Raw genomic sequence first — 15,773 nt, 5'->3', positions numbered from 1 at the left:
GAAGAAGAAGAAAAAGAAGAAGAAGAAGAAAAAAAGAAGAAAAAAGTAGAAGAAAGAGAATTAGAAGAAAAAGAAGAAGAGAAAAGAAGAAGAAAGAGAAGTAAAAGAAAAAGAAGAAAAAAAGAAGAAAAAAAGAAATAGAACAGAGGCAGGAAAAAAAAATAAGAAAAAAAAAGAAGACGACGACGATGACGAAGATAAACAAGAACAACAAACAAACAAACAAACAAGAAATAAACGACAAGAAATAAAAGACGAATAAAAATGAATAATAAAATAAACAAACAGAACCTAGGAAGAAGAAAAACCAGCAGGGCAGCACATGACAACATACTAACTCACCCTCAAAGTTAGGCAACGCGCGATGAGTGTTATTTACCCGCTAAAACTCCCTCGTCATTCACATTTGGCTTCACATTAACAAACACACACCACGAGAACAGTTGCTGCTGGTTATGATGCTTGTGGCGGTTGCGGTTATGGTTGTAGCAGTAGTAATAGTAGTAGTAGTAGTAGTGGTAATTGTAGTGGTGGTTGTGGTCATTATTTATATTTACCTTAGTCATTCCTTACGAGGGCAAACACAGGTAAGAAAGGACAGACCGTGAGATAGCGAAGAGGGGGAGGGAGATGACTGGAGGCTCTGGTGGAGGGGAGGGGGAGGGAGAGATAGGTAATGATAGGGGTAAAGGATAAAATTAAATATGACGGAGAGAGAGAGAGAGAGAGAGAGAGAGAGAGAGAGAGAGAGAGAGAGAGAGAGAGAGAGATAAGAAGGGAGAAACGGAGGGGGAGGAGGAGATACATGCTAGAGGGGAGAGAGATGAAGAGGAAGGGAGAGCGATTATTAGTTAGTGGAGGGAGTTAGGTGGGAAGAGGAGGGGAGGGGAGGAAGTTAGATGGGGAGAGAAGGTAGAGGAGGGGAGGAAGTTAGATGGGAGAGAAGGTAGAGGAGGAGGGCATTGAAAGGGAGAGGAGGGAGTTAGGTGGGGAAAGGAGGGAGAGGGAGGGAGGAAGTTAGATGGAAGAGAAGGTAGAGGAGGAGGGCATTGAAAGGGAGAGGAGGGAGTTAGGTGGGGAAAGGAGGGGAGGGGAGGAAGTTAGATGGGGAGAGAAGGTAGAGGAGGAGGGCATTGAAAGGGAGAGGAGGGAGTTAGGTGGGGAAAGGAGGGGAGGGGAGGAAGTTAGATGGGGAGAGAAGGTAGAGGAGGAGGGCATTGAAAGGGAGAGGAGGGAGTTAGGTGGGGAAAGGAGGGGAGGGGAGGAAGTTAAGATGGGAGAGAAGATAGAGGTGAAGGGAATTAGAGAGAGGTAAGGATGGAGTTAGGTGGGGAGAGGAGGAGGGAGAGGAGGAAATTAAGATAGGAGAGAAGATAGAGGAGGAGGGAATTAGAGAAAGAGAGAGAGAGAGATTGAGGGGGCGATAAATTGGAGATAAGAATGGGGAAACGGAGGGGGAGGAGGAGAGACAAGCTAGAAGGGAGAGAAGGAGGGAGTTAGGTGGGTAGAGGAGAAGGAGGAAGAGGAGGAGAGGGGTTCAAGGGCGCAACAGGTAGTATAAGTAGGAAGGAAACGGCTTCACCTGTACCCGCTGCTGCACCTTGAACGCTGACGTCACTCTTCCCAGAACCCATAAACGAACCTTGCCGAGCCCAACCTTTTTTTCATTTTCTCGGCCGCCACAAGTGATGCAACAAGGATGCTTATAAAAACGAGCCATTCGTCGTCAGCTCTTTCCTATTTTTTTTGTCTAAGTATTTCCCTTCCCTATTGCTTATTATGCACTGTGAACGACACTGACGCGGTTTCTTGCTGTTTTTATTTTTTTATTCTTGCATGGCTCTGTTGATATGTCTCTTATTGTGTTTTGTTTTGTTTTTCGTATTGTGGTTTCGGGTGGCTGTCTCGTGGTGGTGGTCTAATTATGCTCTCAAGTAGCTTACCTACAACTGAAGTTAGACTAATGGGCCTGTAATTACCTGGTACTTTTTGTCTCCTTTCTTAAAAATCGGTGTCACGTTAGCCTTTTTCCAATCTGAAGGGACGATGCCTTGTCGCAAGGACATATTGAATACGGTTGTGAGGGAGGAGAGTATTTCGCTCTTTGTTTCTTTGAGCAGAGTAGGGTATGCTTTGTCAGGTCCAGGATTTTTATTTGTTTTAAGTGATTGGAGGGCTTTAAGGACTCCATCGGTTGTTATTTCAAAGTTAGGCAATGCATGCTCGGGATTTACATTAGTACCGGTGTTGGTGGTAGTGGTGGGAGGACCGTTAGTATTAAACACCGAGGAAAAGTAATTGTTTAATAGGTTTGCAACGTGTTGGCTGTCAGTCACTAGTGCACCGTCGCTGTTTGTTAAGGGTCCAATTCCACTTCTGGTCGCCTTAAAGGGGACTCTTAAACGCTGACCTATAGGTGTGTCCTGCGGATGATTATGATGATAATTATGATGATAATGATGGTTGTTTCTAGAAAAGGCTTCATAGTATGTAGGTATGTTGCTACACTATCGATTCTGATGCTAATGACGATTGTTCCCAGATGCTGGCCTCCTGGTGTGTGGTGGTGGCGTGTGTCGGGGCCGCGGTGGCAGCTCCTATAGGCGTGAACGTTCAAGTCGGTCCTGGTGGGGTCGACGTGGACGTGGGGCGACCTGGCGGCGGCAAGCTTGTGGACGTCAATGTTGGTGGCGGCCGTGGAGTGGACGTGGGCGTGGGGGGACATGGAGGAGGCAGGCTTGTGGACGTGGGCGTGGGGGGACATGACGGAGGCAGGCTTGTGGACGTGGGCGTGGGGGGACATGGAGGAGGCAGGCTTGTGGACGTGGGCGTGGGGGGACATGGAGGGAGCAAGCTTGTGGACGTCAATGTGGGCGGTGGCGGCGGAGTGGGCGTTGATGCCGGGGCTCACCACCGCTCCACGTCCTTCAGCAAACCCGTGGACGTCAATGTCGGCGCCGGGGGTGTGGGCGTTGATGTCGGAACTCCCCACCAGCACACCCACACCTTCAGCAAGACCGTGGACGTCAATGTGGGTGGTGGCGGAGTGGACGTTGGTGTAGGAGCTCCCCACCACACCACCTCCTTCCGTAAGCCCGTGGAGGCGGACGTGGGTGCAGGAGGCGTCAATGTGAATGTCGGAGGGCCGCAGGACACCCAGAGGACTGGATTCACTAAGGTGGTGGACGTGAATGTTGGAGGAGGCCACCCCCACCACCACAGTCACCACGTGTTCAAGACCCACACCATTGATCCCAAGTAAGGAGAGTTGAGGCTGAAGTAATTACCTGTCTACCTCTCACCCACCTGTCTTATTTACGTGTCTCCTTTATTTATTTGTTTACATATTCATTTATTTATTTAGTTAGTTACATACCTGGCTATTAATTGTCTTCCTAACAAATCATTCTTTTACCTACCAAACTTCAAACCTATGTCGACCTATCTAATTACCTCACCTGCCTGTCTTATACACCTGTCTCCTTTATTTATTTCCTGATTTATTTACTTATTCATTAATTTATTTATTTTTACTTGTATATTTATTTTCTTCCTAACAAATCATTCTCTTATACACCTGTCTCCTTTATTTATTTCCTGATTTATTTACTTATTCATTAATTTATTTATTTTTACTTGTGTATTCATTGTCTTCATAACGACTTTTTTTTTATAACCTACCAAAGTACCTACCTACAAATTACCTACACACCTACCAATCACCCACCCGTCTTCATACCTGCTTACCTTTACTGCTCTCCCCACAGCTTCCGTAACACCGAGACCTTCACCGCCCTGGACAACGCCGGCTCCAACCTCTTCAAAGGCCTCGGAAACGCCGCCACAGCTCTCGGTGACTTCCTCTCCTCCATTCTTGGGGGTAAGAGGAGTTAGTTCGCCCTGTTGTTTCTCCTCGCTCCCATCCCCGCCGTCCCCACCCACAGCAGGAGGTAAGGAGCTGGGTATAGACTTAGCTTGTGGTTTTTCGACTTTTTATTTTTATTTGATTTATATAGCATTTTTATTTTTATTTTTATTATCGCTTTGGTTTTGCTTGTGTACCTGTTTCTTTTCATCTTCGTGGTTCTTAGTTTTCTGTTTTATTTTCTCAACTCCTCACGTTCTCTCATTTTACGTTTTTTCTTTTTCTTTTTATTTGATTTTTGGAGCATTTTTATTTTTATTTTTATTATCGCTTTGGTTTTCCTTGCGTACCTGTTTCTTTTCATCTTCGTGGTTCTTAGTTTTCTGTTTTATTTTCTTAACTCCTCACGTTCTCTCATTTTGCGTTTTTTCTTTTTCTTTTTATTTGATTTTTGGAGCATTTTTATTTTTATTTTTATTATCGCTTTGGTTTTCCTTGCGTACCTGTTTCTTTTCATCTTCGTGGTTCTTAGTTTTCTGTTTTATTTTCTTAACTCCTCACGTTCTCTCATTTTACGTTTTTTCTTTTTCTTTTTATTTGATTTTTGGAGCATTTTTATTTTTATTTTTATTATCGCTTTGGTTTTGCTTGTGTACATGTTTCTTTTCATCTTCGTGATTCTTACTTTTCTGTTTTATTTTCTCAACTCCTCACGTTCTCTCTTTTATCATTTTGTTTCCTATATTTTTCTCTCTTTATAGCGTTTTGGTTTCTCGTAATCTTTATATTTTTCCCCCTTTTTGTCTTCCTAACAACTCATTATTTTACCTACCAAACTTCAAACCTATGTCGACCTATCTAATTACCTCACCTGCCTGTCTTACATACCTGTCTCCTTTGTTTTTTTCCTGATTTATTTACTTATTCATTCATGTATTTATTTTTACTTGTATATTTATTGTCTTCATAACGACATTTTTTTTTTTACCTACCAAAGTACCTACCGTCTACCTACAAATTACCTACAAACCTACCTATCACCCACCTGTCTTACTTACCTGCTTACCTTTACTGCTCTCCCCACCTATTTTTCCCGGTTTCTATCTCTCCTTTCTTTTCTCTCCTTTGCTCACATCTACACCTTCCTCTTTACGCACATCAGTAACGTAGTTTTCCTTGTTCTCTCAAAATTTTACACTTGAAACTCACCTCCCTCACTTCCTCCCTACCTCAACCATCTCGCCTTTCACTTTCCTCTTCCCTCTAAGAATATATCACCCTCCCTTACCTAATAACACCCGTCTCCCTCACTCTCTTCCCTCCCCCCCTTCCTCCGTCCCTCAGTCATCTCGCCTTCCTTCACTATTTCCCTCTAACCCTCCACATGACTCGTCTCGTTCCATTAGGTTTGGGTGCGATGGCCATAGCTTGTGTTTTTATCGACTAACAGATGTACATACTTAGCCTCTGTTTTTTTCCGTCTTTCTCATACTTTTTATATTTTATCGCTTTTGACGTGAAACCTAATAAATAACAAACACGAATTTTTACCTGAAGTATTGTATATATAGCTTTGACGCCTTTAAGGACAAGTGAAGGGAGTTATTATCCTCTTTATTGCGTGTTTATAGATAGTCTTTGTAACATTATATATCCGAAACAGTCACTGCGCTCGAGAATTTGCTCCTGTGACGCCGCCTTAACGCTCCTATTCTCCCTCCACAGATCCTCCTTCCCGCAGCGACAGGCGTGTGGGTGCTCGGCGGGAGTGAGGGAGCGTGGTGTGTCCCCCTACCCCCCACCCCCCTTCCCGCCCCCTTGTGTGTTGCGGCTCACGAGTACCAACCCTCGGCCTAGGACAGGTGGTAGTTAGTGTTTCCGTTCGTAGTGTTTGATGGTAGTAATATATTAAACCTGTTGTTGTTGTTGTGGTTGTTGCTGGTGTAAGAGAGACTTGCAATCGATGAGGAAGATGAAAAAGGATCGTAACGTTTACAATTTGGTGGTCGTAAGTTATACAAAACTAATCCAACGAGAACAGAGAGAAACTTTATAATATTAGGAGAGAGAAAATTTACAGTTTGCCAAAAAAAAATATATATATTACAGGTGCTGTGGGCATTTTGCATCGTTTGTCTCGTAAATTAACATTATTTATTTTTCTTCCTGCCATTAAAATGTCACGCCGAAAGTAGAAAATGGCGTAGCTTTTCCTCTCTGTTGTTAGCCTGAAAACTGTATCATAGGAACGGTAGACATTTCTCCTCGTTTTCTAATCTCTTCAATGAGCGCAAAAATTTGTTTTTCGCTGCGCTCCTAAACGATAATGCGGGAGAGAGAGAGCACGCTAAAAAGCGATATATTTCTGTTGTCTGTCGTTAGCATGTTATTTAAAAAAAGGGGAGAAAAAAGTCCTCTGTTAGCCGGAAAGATGTGCTCCAAGTTCACGGGGCATTTTTTCCTCTGTCTTCAACGAGTGTAATCGCTGGTGGTCCCGCGTCGTGGTTATTGTTGCTGTCTCTGTTATACGCCGCGACGATCAGAGGAATGGCAGCTAGATCGAGGGTTCGCTGCATCATATTTTGTACTGTTGTTATCCCTTTTTTTAATTAAAGCTGCGGAGATATGTGTGTGTGTCAGTGCCAACTTGCGTGGACAGGAACCTTGTTGGGCTGGCGGGTGACTGTCTGGCTGGGATGGGTCGCCACTGAACTTTATCACGTGCCCGGAGTAGGGGGTTCATTAGTTTGGAATTCTAGGGTGGGAGAACACCATTTTTTGTTGCTTTTTTCCTTTGTTGATCTTACATTTTGATTTATCAGCCGTGGTGTAATGATTTCGCAATTTTTCGAATATATATGTGTGTGTGTGTGTGTGTGTGTGTGTGTGTGTGTGTGTGTGTGTGTGTTGATTACTTTGGTTTGATATGTTCCTGACGGAGTTTCACTGTCTCGTATCTGTATGGAGAGAGGCAAAGTTTTTTCTTGTCAGTGTGTCAATAACTTGGCTTTGGTGTGCTGCGTGTGCCGTGTCGTTATTTTGTTTCCTTGATGAGCTAGGCAACACCTCTCCTTCCCGTTAGTGTGGCGGATCAGTTTACCCTTTGGCTTGCTGCGCTGCCCTGGCCATCGGCCCTTCCAGGTATATCATTAGGCAGAAGCTGATCGTGAAGAAGACGAAGACCGGCGGGAGGATGAAGATCCGGTAGATGGCCATGACCCGCTGCGGAGAGAACCTGAGCGGCTCGTCTTGCGTCCCGCTGTGTGGGGTGATCTTGAGCACTCCCTTGGGCGAGGGCTTGGCCGAGGCGGAGCGGCTGGCGACGAAGGTGACGAAGATGTGCACCATGATGTTACAGAAGAGCAGGACGATGATGAAGAAGAACCACACGTCGATGAGCTTGATGGCGGCGGTGTTGGGCATCGTGCTCGAGAAGTTAGCGAAGAGCGTGTACAGGACGAGGAGCGTCGTGAGGGACATGACGGCCCGCACGTTGAGCGCCTCCATATGGACGAAGAGCGTAGCCCAGCTCACCGCCAGCAGCAGCACGGACGGCACGAAGGTGGACAGCAGCACGACGCCCTGGCGGCGGTGCAGCTCCAGTTGGAGGCTCAGCAGGTTGGGCGCCGTCTGTGGCCGGAATAGAACATTCTTGACGGTGTACAGCGCCAGGTCAGTCTGCCCCGTGTACCTCGCTTCTCCGCTCTTCGGCGAGAACTCGACGATGTCCTTGTAGGTCCACGGCAGCTGGATGTCGATGCTGCACTCCTGCACATCGAACGGGTACACGTAGAGGTTGAAACTGCACGTGAACTTGGCCGTGAACTGCTGGATGATGGTGATGTTGTTGACATTGCCGGGGTACACCAGGTCTGCGGGGATGGGCGGTTAGATAGGTAGGTAGATAAATAGATAGATAAATAGATAGATAGATACAGAAAGAGAGAGAATTAGATAGTGAGGAAGAGTGTGTTTAAGTAGGCACCTCAGCCTTAACTGTATCTGAGCAGCAAGACTCGCCCCTCCTCACCTCGCTTAACGGAGGCCACGGGCGGCAGGATGGGCTGGTTGGCTGTCGTCACCACCACCGTCTCCTCCAGCACCTCGTACTCGCCGCCCTCCAGGTTCACCAGCTTCAGCCGCGGCATCCAGATCCCCTGCGCCTCCTCCGTCTGGATGAGAGCGTTGAAGCCCGGGTGGAGATGGCTGAAGTTAAGCCTGGCGTCCCTCCAGGTGGGGCTGACGGAGAACTCGAGGTTGAGCGTCATGCGAATGTCGTCGATGTTGGCGATACGCGTGAGGGTGATGGAGGGCGCGATGAGAAGCGTGGTGTCCTGCGGCCCCCGAGGCGGCAGGTGGGGGCGGTAGGATTGGTCCTTCACTACCACGCCGCAGTCGTCCTCGTCACTCCCGTCCAGACAATCGAAGCGGAAGTTGCAGCGGAACTTGTGGTCGAGGCAGAAGCCGGACTTGCACATGAACTTGTGGTGCGGGCACGGCGACAGACTAAGGGGCAGGCTGCTGCCCGCCGGCTGTTCACAGAGGCGCGTGGCGGCGGTCCAGGTGTGGAGGCCGACGGGGTATTGCTTGGGGTTGAGCAGCGTCAGCCAGGCCAGAGTCTCGTTGGTCTCGGTCTCCACCAGCACCCACCGCTTGCCGGCCTCCTGCCACAGGATGACGTGGTTGTAGTAGCCGCGGAACACCGGACGGCCGCCCATGTAGCCGCCCAGGCGGAAATGCATCATGGCGTCTGTCTTGAAGCAGAGGCCGCGCAGGTACAGGAACTCCGTGGCCTCGACGTGGCAGGCGCCGCACAGCTCCGTGTCGCAGCTAGCGTCGCTCCACAGCCCGTCGGGGAGCACCTGGCCACAATTCTGGACGCTGCCGCCGCGTGGGTGCTGCGGCTTGAAGTTCTTGTACTGGATCAGCTGCTGGGTGTTGGCGTCCCTCCACTCACCTTCCCGCGCCTCGTCTGTAATGCCGAGGTAGAACTTGTAGATGCTGCCCGGCTGACATACGGCCTCGAACTGCCGCAGCTCATGGTGGAGGCGGTGGTCGTCGTCCAGGGAGGCAGGGACGGCCAAGGTCGAGTTCACGACCTGACACAACGATAGTGCCTCCGCGAAGGTGCGGGCCTCCGGCATCATTTGGTAGCGGTGTGACGGCCTGCGAACAGAGGCGAGTTACAAGGTTGTCTTAGAATTGCTGCTGAATCTTAAGTCCTCAGTCCTTAGTCCCTGAAGAAGGGACAAGTTTGACGGTAGTCTATAGGATTGCTGTTTAGTCCTAAGTCTGTCAGTCTTCACTCAAGCCTGTCAGTTCACCTTCACCTGCACAGTTCTTGAAGGTCAACGTAAGTAAAGTTGGTTTCACCGAACTCCATCGGGTCTTCGGCGTCGAGATTGAGAAGGTCGCCGTTCGCGGGCCCTTGACAAGTCGCCAAGCTCATCACCTCGTCGCTGGTCAGCGCGCGGCTCCACAGGCTGAGCTGCGCGAAGTCCCCATGAAGAACCTGCAGGAGTGGAGAGGAGGACGAGGAGGAGGTATAACGTTCAGACTCTTTGACGCCAGACTAAAGACGCGAGGCTAGATATGCGTGTGAGAGTGAAAAGATTGTTCGGTTCAGATATTTTACGCTTATTCAATTTTCAGCACACTACTACTACTACTACTACTACTACTGTCGCCACTAACACTGCCACTAACACGGCCAAGCAGAGGGGATCTAATCGTTTCTCGTTACCTGCTCCCTGTGGAAGCCGCCCGCCAGCCTGTCCTGCTCCTGGCCGATGATCAGGGTGCCGTTGAGGGGCAGACTACCGGCCCTGTCGAGGGTTCCTTCCGCTAGCACCTGAGGGGACGAGAACCAATGGAGAGGACGGCAAGACAGTATGAGGAGGAGGAGGAGGAGGAGTGGCTTAGGGGGAAGGTCAGTGTCGGTGAAAAGGAAGACAGGGAGAAGAGGATAACTAAAGGAGGGAAGACAGTATAGAGGGAGGGAAGACAAGACGAAGAGGACAATAGGATGTAGGTAATGGAAGAATACTATGGGGGGGGGGGATACACCTTTCACCCAACCTTCCACACACTTCACCCCTGCACCCAACCTTCCACACACTTCACCCCTGCACCCAACCTTCCACACACTTCACCCCTGCACCCAACCTTCCACACACTTAGCCCCTGCACCCAACCTTACACACACTTCACCCCTGCACCCAACCTTCCACACACTTCACCCCTGCACCCAACCTTCCACACACTTCACCCCTGCACCCAACCTTCCACACACTTCACCCCTTACACACACTTCACCCCTGCACCCAACCTTCCACACACTTCACCCCTGCACCCAACCTTCCACACACTTCACCCCTGCACCCAACCTTACACACACTTCACCCCTGCACCCAACCTTCCACACACTTCACCCCTGCACCCAACCTTCCACACACTTCACCCCTGCACCCAACCTTCCACACACTTCACCCCTGCACCCAACCTTACACACACTTCACCCCTGCACCCAACCTTACACACACTTCACCCCTGCACCCAACCTTACACACACTTAGCCCCTAACCCTCCACACCTCCTCACCTCCCCTCTGCAGTACAGGGTGTAAGTGGTGGGGGTGACGACGTGACAGAGGTGCGTCCAGGCCTCGGGCGGGAGGGGCGCGGCCACTCTGGCGAAGGGCTGGACACGCTCATACACGTAGGACTGAAGGACATTGGCGCTGTTACCTGGAGAAGAACATAGGGAGGTATTGTACAGGTGTAGGGGGGAGAAAGTGGATTATGTTACCTGGGAAGACGTGGGGGAGATATGAGGCAGGTATAGAGGGGAGAAAGTGAATGTTGTTACCTGGGGAGTTGTGGAGAGGTATTGGGCAGGTACAGAGGGGAATATGTGGGTGAAGTTACTTGTGGAGGGACGTGGGGAGATCATGGACAGCTTTAAATGGGAGAAAGGGAGTGCTGTTTCTTGGGGACGGGATATGGGGAGATCATGGACAGCTTTAAATGGGAGAAAGGGAGTGCTGTTTCTTGGGGGACGGGATATGGGGAGATCATGGGCAGCTTTAAATGGGAGAAAGGGAGTGCTGTTTCTTGGGGGACGGGATATGGGCAGGACGGGACATGGGCAGGTTTAAGGGAAGATCGTTGGGCTTACATAGTTAGACGTGAGGAAATATTATTGTTTAGGTGTCTGGGGAAGGGCGTGGACAATGTTACCTGTGGATGTGTACCTGGGGAAGGGCGTGTGAGGAGATGAGACAGGGGGGAGGTCCATTGAAGGTTGGTGGTGTTACCTGTTCGTGAGTGTTGGAAATGTTGGCAGGTAGGAGGTGGGTGGTGTTGATTAGACAGGTGTTAGGTGTGGAGAATAATTGCTTATTTGAGAAGGGGGAAAAAGATGAAGAAAATGAATCAGAAGATTAAATAATATCGAGGATGGTTACATAAGAACAAAAAACAGAAGCAAGTACAAGGAGAGCCAGAACAATAAAACAGGATGAAATAGAAAATTGAAAGAACTAAATTTAGGAAAGGGAAGGGCATTTAGGGGAGGCCTGGTTAGCGTGCGGGCGTGGCGTGTCGGACGACGCACGTCCATATCCTTACTGCCGCCACAAGCCGGGATTTTTCAGTCACCGCCGAGTGGCCAGTCAACCAACTTGCTGTCCTGAAGACCGCCTATCAACCCGTACTCTAGATTCTCTCTAAAAGAGGTTCAAAGATGAGGCTGGGGGGGGGGGGGGGGCATCAGGAGTCACGCAAGATGGTGCCACTATAAGCACTTGCCTGCGCCATAACGGGCTGGGGCCGACCACCAGGTACCCACAAAGAAAGTCTACCAGTGTCGCGTTTAAGGCTGCCCTCCTATTGCTGGCGGTCCGTTTTGTTTACAAACAAAAAGGCGGATCGCTATGAATACGGATCCGTGAACGCAGCTGGTCGCGTGAACATGGCTGTTCTCCCAGTGTTTTCCAGCGCAGGAGGGCATATTGTTTTAATCTTTCATAGGGAAAATTATTCATGAATCCAGTACAGCGCTCTGATTTGTAATGAGTGAAGTGAATGGCTAATAAATAGCCTTCATGCGGTGATTAATGAGTGAATTTTCCGGAAACACCATCTTGCTATTATTAAAAAAAAACCCTCTTGAAGTGCATGTGCAGGCCCGTAATTTTGGCAGATCTTTTGCGGGGGCTAGAGGGCTAGAGGTTCATGAAGGGGGGGGGGGGTTCTAGCGAAGTGAGCAAAGCCTTGCTGTCGAGGGATGACGCGCGAGACCAGCTCTGTTTATCAACAAGTCTTTGTTTGTTTACATTCGCTTCTGAGCATGCGCTGTTCGTGGGAGGATAGCTAGGAATAGGGGGACAGCCAGGAACACGACACCGGCGCCAGGGGCGAAAACGTAAAAATAATAATAATAGTGAATAAATAAATACAAACTAAACAGAAATCGAAGAACATTAGCTACATGCTTTGATACCTTAAAGTTACTCCTCCACGGACATTTTAGGGGTGCAAGGAATATGAGGAAAACATCATCAAATAAGAAATAAAAAGAATAAAAACAATGTATCAGATCCCATGCGAACCGGGTGTGTTGAGGCCTGCGTGAGGAGAGGCGAGGAGGGAAGGTGAGGGAGGGCAGGTGATGGATGGTGAGAGGAGGGAAGTAGAAAAGGGTGCGGAGAGGGAATAAATTAGAGAGGAAAGAGAGGTAAAAGGCTATTCAGGTGTGTGAGGAAATGTAAGATGGTGTCACTATAAGCTATAAAAAAGGTACTATAAGAAAGGTGAGGAAAGGTACGGAAAGCTGATAAAAGGTGAAAGGGGAAAGGAAGGGAGGGGCAGACAAAGAGTAATGGTGGAAAACGAGAATAGGGAAGGGATAATAATAGGTGTGGGAGACCCCGGGAGAGTGAGGAGAAAAGGGAGAAAGGGGAAAATATAAACAGTGCGAGTAGTGAAAGGGAGACTGATTGATTGGTATATACCTTGGTGGTAGAACGGCCTGAGGTATCGGAGGAGAGAATGGATGACAATATGAGTTACTTAAAGACGGTGCATTAATTATGGACGAGGGAGGGACGAATGCGAGTGAGGAGTGAGGAAGAAAGGAAGGGGAAGGTGGAAGGTGATACAGTAGGAAGAGAGAGAGAGAGAGAGAGAGAGAGAGAGAGAGAGAGAGAGAGAGAGAGAGAGAGAGAGAGAGAGAGAGAGAGAGAGAGAGAGAGAATGATCAAATGAGTTAAGAAAGAGAGAAAAGAGGTAAAAAAGAATAAGGAAGAAGGTATAAAAGAAGAAAATAAGGAGGAAGAAATAAGGTAAAGACAGAAGGAAAGAGATGAGGGAGGAAAGTAATAAAGGAGAGAGAGAGAGAGAGAGAGAGAGAGAGAGAGAGAGAGAGAGAGAGAGAGAGAGAGAGAGAGAGAGAGAGAGAGAGAGAGGACTGCTTCACCATTAAGAACACGTTGTTCTCTGTCGGTGAGCCAGTCATGAATCCACGCACATAGATGGTCGTTAATACCGTGGGAACGCAGTTTTCAAATAAGCCTAACGTGAGGAACTTTATCAAACGCTTTCTGAAAATCTAGGTAAATTACGTCATATGGGCTTCGGGCGTAACAGTAATGATGACGGTGGTGGTGGTGGGGGTGGTGTGGTGACGGCACAGGGGATAAACACACATAGCATCCACCACGTGACTCATGACTCACCGAACAGCAGGTAATTGGAACTCTCGTTGGTGATGGCGTAGGACAGGTGCGGAGACAGGTTGTTGAAGCGCTCCTCCCTGCGGCGGGAGGGAGAGTGAGTAAGAGATAGTGATGAGTGAGGTGGAGCAGGTGGATGAACAAGTGATGAGTACATAAATAGGTGACTGATGAAAAACTGTATGACTAAAAGAAGAGCAAATAAGTAAATAAGAGAAGCTGTAGATGAATGGATTAATAAGACAACAGGTAAATAGAGAAGCGGTTAGTTGCTATTCCCCAGGAAGACAAAGGCCTTTCCCAGCGTCCTTCTTCCCTCCCTACCTCATGTTAGCATAACCGTCCAGTTCCGGCGATAACTGCCACAGTGCGGACACCTGTCGCAGTCATCTCTCCACGGTGTGTTGGCGGCACAGTGTTCCCGCCACCCCGCGGCCCGGCGCTGCAAAAATTGCTGGGGCTTTGTGCTTAGTGCGCTTCTGAGAGTATATAATTCATAGTGTCAACAAGTTGTACGTCTGTCTGGATAAACTAAGTGGACGAAATATATCTTTAACGCCACGTGTAACTCGTTCGTTGATAAACGTTACATCACATACGAAGGATTTCTGCCAACTGGGATAAAAAAAAGAATATATATATATATATATATATATATATATATATATATATATATATATATATATATATATATATATATATATATATATATATATATATATATATATATATATATATATATATATATATATATATATATATATATATATATATATATATATATATATATATATATATATATATATATATATATATATATATATATATATATATATATATATATATATTAATCTGATGATATAACACACGACGCAGACATGATGCAGGTTTGCGGGCTTTGCACTGTTGGTTGGTACGCAGATCTCGTAATTTTAACGGTAAAGATATCTACATTAAAATTAAAAAAAAGTATTGTTACAATGTATATTGTTGTGCCCTCGACATGACCGCAGTGCTGGAGCATGGCACAGGTTCAAAGCAGCTCACGATGACACGTTCTGTGAGCTGATGAGCGCACCAGGTATCGCTGTTGCTGCACGGCGGGTAACACGACTTGATGATCTCGATGGTGTGGCTCGGAAAACATGTTCTCCACCCGGTATCGGCGCAGTTTGGCTCCAGTATCGTGGTGGCGGTGCAGATTTACCAAGTGAATGCTCACTAAAACATGGAGCCATTTTTATGATCAAAAGCCTTGATCGAAACGATTTGTTATTATTTGTGTTGTAAATGTTTATGTTATGATACATGAATATTTCTCTTCTCTTTACTATTACTAATATTGTTATTACAATGTATATGACAACGCCCGAGGTAATGTTAAAAATAATAATAATAATAATAATAATAATAATAATAATAATAATAATAATAACAACAACAACAACAACAACAACAACAACAACAACAACAACAACGATACTACTACTACTAATAATAATAATGATAATAATAATGATAATATTAGTAATAACAATAATAATAATTATGAATAATAGTTGCAATTGCAACTAACATTATTATTTTTATTGTTACTATATTATTATTGTTATAATTATTATTGTTATTATTATCATTATTATTATTATTACTCATATTATTATTATTATTATTATTATTATTATTATTATTATTATTATTATTATTATTATTATTATTATTATTATTATTATTATTATTATTATTATTATTATTATTAGAATTATCATTATTATTGATAACAGTAGTAGTTGTAGTAGTAGTAGTAGTAGTAGTAGGAGGAGGAGGAGGAGGAGAAGGAGGAGGGGGAGGAGGTGTAGAAGTATGAATAGGAGGAAATATAACAGGTGAAAAAGTATGTGGGAGCAGAGTTTTTTTTATATATAGATAAAAAGATGAATTAGTCAGAGAGAGGAAGAGGAAGTAGATAGAAAGGTGTCAAGTAGATGCAGATATGAATTACATTCCTCCACTTCGCGAAGACACTAAGACACAAGACTGTAAAGAACGCGGAAATGCCAAATGTTTCACTCTGAACAACAAATTTCTTGTCTTTAACTATAAACTATTTATAAATACTGTGTAAATTGAATTCCATAAAAATGGGGTATAGGTTTTATAAATGATTTTCTTTTT

The 15,773-nt window shown here is 46.3% G+C and overlaps 2 protein-coding genes and 2 long non-coding RNA genes across 5 annotated transcripts in view; 1 reads left to right on the top strand and 3 right to left on the bottom strand.

The window, feature by feature from the left end:
- Positions 1-6,209, top strand: part of LOC126983907 (uncharacterized) — a 13,203-nt gene extending 6,994 nt beyond the window's left edge. Inside the window, exons 2-5 of one of the 2 annotated variants that reach the window (XM_050837115.1) lie at positions 2,543-2,775; positions 2,815-3,258; positions 3,768-3,950; positions 5,591-6,209. In XM_050837115.1, the coding sequence (XP_050693072.1) occupies positions 2,543-2,775; positions 2,815-3,258; positions 3,768-3,894 (804 nt within the window). In that variant the 3' untranslated portion in view covers positions 3,895-3,950; positions 5,591-6,209. Of the gene's footprint in view, positions 1-2,542; positions 3,259-3,767; positions 3,951-5,590 lie in introns of both variants that reach the window. The other variant, XM_050837113.1, reaches the window with a different exon arrangement.
- On the bottom strand, positions 3,374-3,757 carry LOC126983909 (uncharacterized). The gene is made up of 2 exons (XR_007736290.1): positions 3,578-3,757; positions 3,374-3,475 (listed from the first exon to the last, which is right to left on the bottom strand). It is a non-coding gene; the product is annotated as an uncharacterized LOC126983909 (long non-coding RNA).
- Positions 6,210-6,246: 37 nt separating the features above from the next.
- Positions 6,247-9,710, bottom strand: LOC126983908 (uncharacterized). Its single transcript, XM_050837116.1, has 2 exons — positions 7,896-9,710; positions 6,247-7,737 (listed from the first exon to the last, which is right to left on the bottom strand). Exons 1-2 carry the CDS (start codon positions 9,010-9,012, stop codon positions 6,962-6,964), a joined length of 1,893 nt encoding a protein of 630 aa, XP_050693073.1. The 5' UTR covers positions 9,013-9,710; the 3' UTR covers positions 6,247-6,961.
- A 478-nt stretch (positions 9,711-10,188) lies between these two features.
- Positions 10,189-14,203, bottom strand: LOC126983845 (uncharacterized). Its single transcript, XR_007736266.1, has 3 exons — positions 13,602-14,203; positions 10,426-10,611; positions 10,189-10,309 (listed from the first exon to the last, which is right to left on the bottom strand). It is a non-coding gene; the product is annotated as an uncharacterized LOC126983845 (long non-coding RNA).
- Between the last annotated feature and the right edge of the window lie 1,570 nt (positions 14,204-15,773).

Source organism: Eriocheir sinensis, chromosome 55 (genome assembly GCF_024679095.1).
Source record: "Eriocheir sinensis breed Jianghai 21 chromosome 55, ASM2467909v1, whole genome shotgun sequence".
NCBI lineage: Eukaryota > Metazoa > Arthropoda > Malacostraca > Decapoda > Varunidae > Eriocheir > Eriocheir sinensis.
Note: the sequence above shows the minus strand (reverse complement) of the source record. Positions and strands in the feature narration are given on the sequence as shown.

Excerpts from the sequence above, each read along its gene's own strand:
- LOC126983908 (XM_050837116.1), bottom strand. The coding sequence starts at position 9,012 with ATGATGCCGGAGGCCCGCACCTTCGCGGAGGCACTATCGTTGTGTCAG. Across the intron at positions 7,738-7,895 it reads CGTGGCCTCCGTTAAGCGAG|ACCTGGTGTACCCCGGCAAT; the intron begins GTGAGGAGGGGC and ends CCATCCCCGCAG.